Source organism: Juglans microcarpa x Juglans regia, chromosome 7D (assembly GCF_004785595.1).
Source record: "Juglans microcarpa x Juglans regia isolate MS1-56 chromosome 7D, Jm3101_v1.0, whole genome shotgun sequence".
Taxonomy (NCBI): Eukaryota; Viridiplantae; Streptophyta; class Magnoliopsida; order Fagales; family Juglandaceae; genus Juglans; species Juglans microcarpa x Juglans regia.
This window is the reverse complement of record NC_054606.1, coordinates 23922044-23928437: the sequence shown is the minus strand read 5'-3', so window position 1 is coordinate 23928437 and position 6394 is coordinate 23922044. Positions and strand designations below refer to the sequence as shown.

The 6394-nt window shown below is 35.0% G+C and overlaps 1 protein-coding gene across 3 annotated transcripts; it reads right to left on the bottom strand.

Annotated features, from left to right (window-relative positions):
• Nucleotides 1–1257: 1257 nt before the first annotated feature.
• Nucleotides 1258–4659, bottom strand: LOC121239349 (transcription factor bHLH130-like). Of its 3 annotated transcripts, XM_041136585.1 has the most exons (8): nt 4514–4659; nt 4209–4321; nt 3319–4099; nt 2565–2905; nt 2311–2484; nt 2064–2129; nt 1920–1988; nt 1258–1791 (listed from the first exon to the last, which is right to left on the bottom strand). In XM_041136585.1, exons 3-8 carry the CDS (start codon nt 3857–3859, stop codon nt 1738–1740), a joined length of 1245 nt encoding a protein of 414 aa, XP_040992519.1. In that variant the 5' UTR covers nt 3860–4099; nt 4209–4321; nt 4514–4659; the 3' UTR covers nt 1258–1737. The 3 variants fall into 3 exon arrangements, with proteins under 3 accessions (XP_040992519.1, XP_040992522.1, XP_040992521.1); XM_041136588.1 differs by having other exon boundaries at nt 3319–4321; XM_041136587.1 differs by lacking the exon at nt 4514–4659 and having other exon boundaries at nt 4209–4507.
• Between the last annotated feature and the right edge of the window lie 1735 nt (nt 4660–6394).

Genomic DNA, 6394 nt, shown 5'->3' with positions numbered 1-6394 from the left:
GAAAATCCAGAGATGCACGAGACGCGTACGTGTAGACATGCATTAATTTGGAGCGTTGGAGATGGACGATTTCCGAAGTTGTAAAGCAACATGAAAAATGTTGATCGGAGTGTATCCTTTCCGGCAATGTCATTTTCATTGGGCTCATCCAAGAACACAGGTCTACTGTCAGAGAAGCTTCACGTAGCTTTGAAGGTCCCCACTATATTTTTAACTAAATGGATGCTATTTATTTCAGATAAAATGTAAAGAATCCTTTTTTTGAAAATAATATAGGGCAATGGAATCTATCTTTCGAACAAAGAAATTTAAAAGGATGCACTTAGCAAGATTGTGATATTGGGTTGGCTAGAAGAAATTCATGAGTCTAACTCATCTCATAAAACCGATTATTTAAGAAAGGTTTGTTCATTCCTTATAAATATGTTCAAGACCTTCTCTACAGGCAATGTGAGATTATTCCTCGGCATCCTCCTTCACATGCAGGCCAGTATTTGTTTCTGGTCATTGTCACAGGATAAATAGTGGGCCTCCATTCGTCCTGTGACAAGCTCTGATACCATGTAGAAATTCATGAGTCTAACTCATCTCATAAAATCGGTTCTCCAAGAAATCATTGTTCATTTCTTATAAACATGGCAAAGACTTTGGTACAAGCAATGTGAGATTATTCCTCCACAAGCTAGATGATAGAAACAATATGCCCAGCCCATCAGTTATTGACAGTATACAGCTCAATTTCTAAGCTCTTCTTAGTCTTTTTGGTTATGTTTCTCCATTTTAAACTTGCTAAAGCTAATCCAGAATAGATACGCGTAAAAGATAAAAGCTTGTTACTCTGCTAGGCAAGTTGATAATGACCATGAATTAATGGGGGGTTATGGGATGTTGTAGTTGTTTGCGGCCACTAACTTAAAAGGCCTGTAAGGCAAGGGAAAGAAAAGGAGAGTGCATTAATGACCTTGTTAGATAGATCACAGAGTAGTTCTTTTAGGCAACTAATTATGGGCAGGTACCAATTTGGACATACAAGCCAACCCCATTCTCCATTACCAAAAAGGAAAAGACAATGAAAAGCTAGTTAGGAATGTCTGGTGTTAGTCACAGCACAAAGACCTGCATGCATCGAACTACACACTTTAAACAAAACCAACCCTGGAATAGAAAAGCATATAGACTAGCACATGGTATCATGTCCATGTCCAAAAGGGGAAACTACATATTGCACTAAGAACCAAGATTTGAGGGGGGAAAAAAAAAGAAAAACACCCTTTATTGACATGAAAAGAGTTAATCTGCTTCACTCATTCTTCTTTGTCAAATATGTCCAAAGAAACAATAAAAAGAGAATAAAAAAGACACATGTTAACGCCGACATCCACATGTTACCCGTACCATTTCTTTCAACAGCCATCGATGGCATTTCTCTTTACTTTTAAGATGGGGGGGAAGCGGGCAGTGGAGTTAAAACCATAATCTCTCTCTCTAGAGGATAAAATTCATTGTTTCAGCTGAGCTCCACAACTAACAATACATTCGCATGCAATTAGATGATCAAGCACTGTACAAATTTTCTTCCATTAGTGGCATCATTGGATAGATCTTACAGTTCAAGACTACGAGCACCCTTTTTCTCCTGTACACTCACACAATTCATGGCTCACTATTTTATTCTCTTTCAGTACAAAAGAGATCGAAGCTCGCTTTGCTTTCTATCTGTTCTTATGGCTTCTTGCACTATGGCTGCTGCTTGTTTGAACACGTACACCTTGCGCGGATATCAGAGAGTGTCTGATATAATAACACAGGAATGAATGAGAAGGTTAAATTTACAATATAAGATTAAATGTTGGGTTGATTTTTTTTTTTTTTTTTTAAGATTGGGTGATACTCATTCAAGAATCTTTGTTGGAATATACCTGCACTTGTTTTTGAAGGTCTTTAATGTACTCGACAGCTAATTCTAACATGTCTGATGTGTTTGTTTGCTGCAAAGAAAAAGTGAAATACATGAGTCCCCTCTAAGGCAATCTTCAAGGAAGAAATTCAAGACAAGTTTGTACCTTGTCCATGTTAGGGACAAGATCTTGTAGCTTCCTCATCCGTTCGCTGATTCGGGTTCTTCTCACCTGAAATTTGACAAGAAAATGAAGATGTAAAGAAGTTTTAGCATCATGTATTTGTCTAAATCATCCCTTTTTTCAAATGAAATGACCAAGCAGTTCCATTTTGTTAATCAAATAAAAGTACAGGGATTGAACCATATATAATGAAATAAAAACATGAATCTGATGGGAGCTAAAACATTACCCTCTCGGCAATGCTTCGTGGGTGAGTGGCAAAGCCACGCTTAGCTCGAATTTTACAAGGAACAGAATCTTGGAACTGCAAGAACTTTTCAAGGGCAGCCATCTCTGCTGCAGTTTTTGGCAAGCTCAAGTGATGAGCTAAACCGGTAGGAGGACGATTTCCAGACTCCATATTCTGATCAACAACCAAAAACTTCGATTAATTAGGAATATTAAAGATGGAAAAACAATGGATCAGATATGTATATACACAACCTGAGTTTCGGACACTTTCAGGTTTGAAAATGTCTTTGCATCATCATCTCTAACTCTTTTTAGGCCAGTGATGTTATCAGACATCATGGCAGAGTTATCCCAAGAACCAATTGGGAAACCTGTGACATAGTCGTCCCCACGACCTTCACCAAAATTCCCACTGTCTGGATTGTGTGCCACCATATTTTTGTCATCAATTTCAGCGATTGGACTCATTATCCCAGCTGAAGAAGGTGGCCCTGATGAGTAAGTCTTCAACCGGCTAGCAGAAGAAAAAGATGCGTCTTCATTAGTGCTCCTAGCTGTTCCAAAATTTCCCGTCCCTCTCATTGCAGCAAAGCCTGCCAATTGCCAATAATTGTTTAGTACCTTTCTGAAATTGTAACCGCTAGGAACCTATGCAGAAAACTTTTACATCAGCAAAACCATGAACACTTTTGGATCAGAAATCAAGCTTAAGCAACTTGATCTATTATCCAATAAGTTATTTTTCCCAAGACAGCTGAACTGCCATTTTTCCCATTTTTTTACCCAAAAGCACTAAACCAGAAACGTTTATAAAACTAAACATGTCACTAAAAAAACTGTTCAAAATCTTTTCAAGCTATGCAAAGCAAAATATAAGTACATAAAAATCAAAAAGACAAGAAAAGAAAAAAGGGTTAGTAATGACTTGCTGCAAGTATTTTCTTTTATGTCCTCTCATATCTGCCAAGAACCAAACAATAAATAGGAATATACAACAGATACGTACTGTTTTCAACATTGATCTGGGAGAACGATCCGACCGGTAAGCTACTATGCCGGACAAGACTTGAATTATTACCAATACCCGTCTTCATCTGAGGCAAAATTCGATCCATCCCCATGGGATAAGACCCAGCATCAACACTCGAATTCAAGCCTTGATTCGGCAAAGGCTGCCGTGATGGGCTTTGGTAAAAATTCTGAGAAGCAGAAACATAATTGTTCTGCTGCTGAAGAACCCCTGCTGCTTCGTTGTTCACTGGTGCCATAAACTGTGGCAACTGCTGCCTATTTGCCTCTTTTGCCTCCACTTCTGATGCAACGTCATCTGTACCACCACTGGTCATGAAACGAGCGAAAATTCGCTCTGTTTCGGGGCTCGAAGGCCGGTTGAAGAATTGTTCGCAAAATTCCCTGTCAATGATGCTTGAGAAATACGAGCTTGGGGCCGAACGGTACCTCGTCAAGCCGGAGTTCATCTGGTTTTGGTGATGTTGGTTTTGACGATTATGAAAATTATGGTGGTGTCGTTGAAGATCTGACTCCATCTGCTTCTCTCAGTTTTTCTTCAATTTTCTTCCATAAAAGCTCGAAGCTGAAGCTAACGAAAAATAAATAAATAGTCTAGTTTTTTAAGATTTCTCTGACCCTTCTGATGAAATCAAACAAAAAGCTTAGGAAACCAGAAATACTCCCATAAACCACCAACAAGAACAAAGTTTGGATCCGTTTTGTTCCTAACAAAAAGTACTTCCCATCAAGCTTTCTTGCTGCTAATTCGGGTGGATCTAACAACAAATATTAAACCAAAATTAATATAATCTGCTCGGACTGAGAACACACTGGTATTAAAGTAGCCTTTAGAAATAGAGGAAACAGGATAATAAAGTAACTAACTTTTTCCTCATAAACACCAACCGCCATTAAATCTGATGACAACCCAGTTTTCCATTTGTACATCTGAACCACTCTGTTGAAGAAAATAACGTTAACAATAAAAGCAGCGATCACTGAAAAGAAGAAAATATCAGATTGGAACAAAGGCCAAGAAGAAAAGGCAAAATCTCTCTCCTCCCTCTCTAAAATCTGTGTGTACAGAAGTGATGAAGTGCTGCTGGGAGTGGACGTGGTGGTGGTGGTGATGCCTGTGAGTGAGGAGAGAGAGAGTGAAAACCACAAAAAAAAAAAAAACATTTTCTTACCTCTTCCGTGAGTTGGGCCAATGAGAAGTGAACAGAGGACAGAAATCCCAGATTTGCTATGTTTGTCTTGGTTTGACAATAATGTCCTTCCTAGTTGAACATTATTTCTTACTAGCTATAGGTAGAGAGAGAATGGCTAGATTATTTACACGTCAGCAACATGTGAATGGGGTTGGGTGTCAACATAAATTAATCCCAATTTTAGAAAGTAATGCTACGTTTTGATAAATGGGGCAACCACATTCGGCGATGACTTTTAGATACCGACGTTGCCGGCCGACACCCATCCGAAACCGACGGTCTGAGGCTGCTCTTTGGCTAATAGCTATACTTCCTGTTTTTTTCTTCCCAACATTTTCATGTACAGCATTCTCATCCGGTGTCTAACTTCTTTTTCCTTATAATTTGAGTAAAAGTTTAGAAAATGCTCTAAAAAATTCCCTCTATCTGAATCTTTATCTTAAGAAAAAAGTTTAGGAAATAAATAGTAGTTTCTCAAATATTCATCTTTTAAATCATTTTTATCAATTTTTTATTAATTTTAAAAATATTAAAAATAATTTAAATTTTAATTTAAAATATTCACTAGAATCATAGATCAAAACATAAGAAAAAATATTGAGTAGTTAAATTTATAAATAGAAGTGAGAGAAAAAAAATAAAAAAAATAGAGAAATATTATTTTAATAGAATAGGAAATGAAATATAAAATTTTGTTTGAAAATAAGTAAAATTTAAGATAAAATTATAAAGAGTATCCTTTCTAACTAAAATTTAGGAAACCAGTTGTAAATGCTATTGCTTGCTTGTAATTAAAGAACTACTTTTCATTTAAAGTTTTGCAACTTTTCTCATGAATATTTTTAATAATTTTTATTTTAAATTTATCATCTCAGTTCCTCTCTCTAGCTTTGTCTCTAATTTTTTTATTTGTTTTAATAATATTACATATAGTTTTAGAGTATTTAAGTAGAGTTTACTATTAAAAAAATAATTTTTTAATGTAAATTTTCAGATTTATCTACTTTTTTAAAAAGATTGTGTGACTCTTACACATTCTAAAATTACAAATATAATTTCTCATCATTTTATCTGTTTTAGTTGTTTTGATTTCTCTTTTATCTGTTATGGTTTTGGTCGTTGATTTGTTTGTTTCTTGGACCAAGTTTAATGATCTGATTTTTTAGGAGGAATTTGTTTGTGTTTTGACTGTTGATTTGTTTGTTTGTTGATCTATCTGATTTTTCATTGTTTATGATGATGCTAATGAAGTTTGAATTGTGTCTTCTTTGTGCATGATCATGCTAATGAAGACTTTGGCCCTCAGTGTTGCAACAATTACATTTTTTTTTTTTTTTTTTTATTGTGAGCAAGCCTGAGTTCATATTTTGATATTATAAATATTATTTGTGTTTAATGCAATTTATTTTATATGGATAGTCGAAGTTAGGGATAATAATATAAAATTTCACTTGTTCTAAAAATTTAAACTCATAGGAAAATATAGATTTAATCATTTCTTTTTTTTTTTTTTTATCTTAACACTTCTCTTCATTGTGTAGAGTTGGTTTGAAATCAGACATCTACTCTAATACTATATGAAATTACTATTTATCTTAAAAAATTAATCCAACAGAAAAATCAGTTAGATTTTATTATTTATATTTATATATTAATAAATAATAGTGATATTATCACTTAACAAATTAGTGATAATATTATTTCAGAGATAAGTAAATATGTTGATTATCAAACTAGATATACAGGAGTGCCCTTCACGGCCATTCTACATGTGAGTTTTTTTATGAACACCTTTGGCTTTAAGCAAAATCAAATAAACCACACAATAATTATTTCGTGGGGACAAACTGGACTTTCAAC

Coding starts and splice junctions, on each gene's coding strand:
- LOC121239349 (XM_041136588.1), bottom strand. CDS start 3,859: ATGGAGTCAGATCTTCAACGACACCACCATAATTTTCATAATCGTCAA. Junction 2,906..3,318: donor CCAGATCAATGTTGAAAACA/GTACGTATCTGT, acceptor GGCAATTGGCAG/GCTTTGCTGCAATGAGAGGG. Junction 1,792..1,919: donor ACCTTCAAAAACAAGTGCAG/GTATATTCCAAC, acceptor TTATTATATCAG/ACACTCTCTGATATCCGCGC.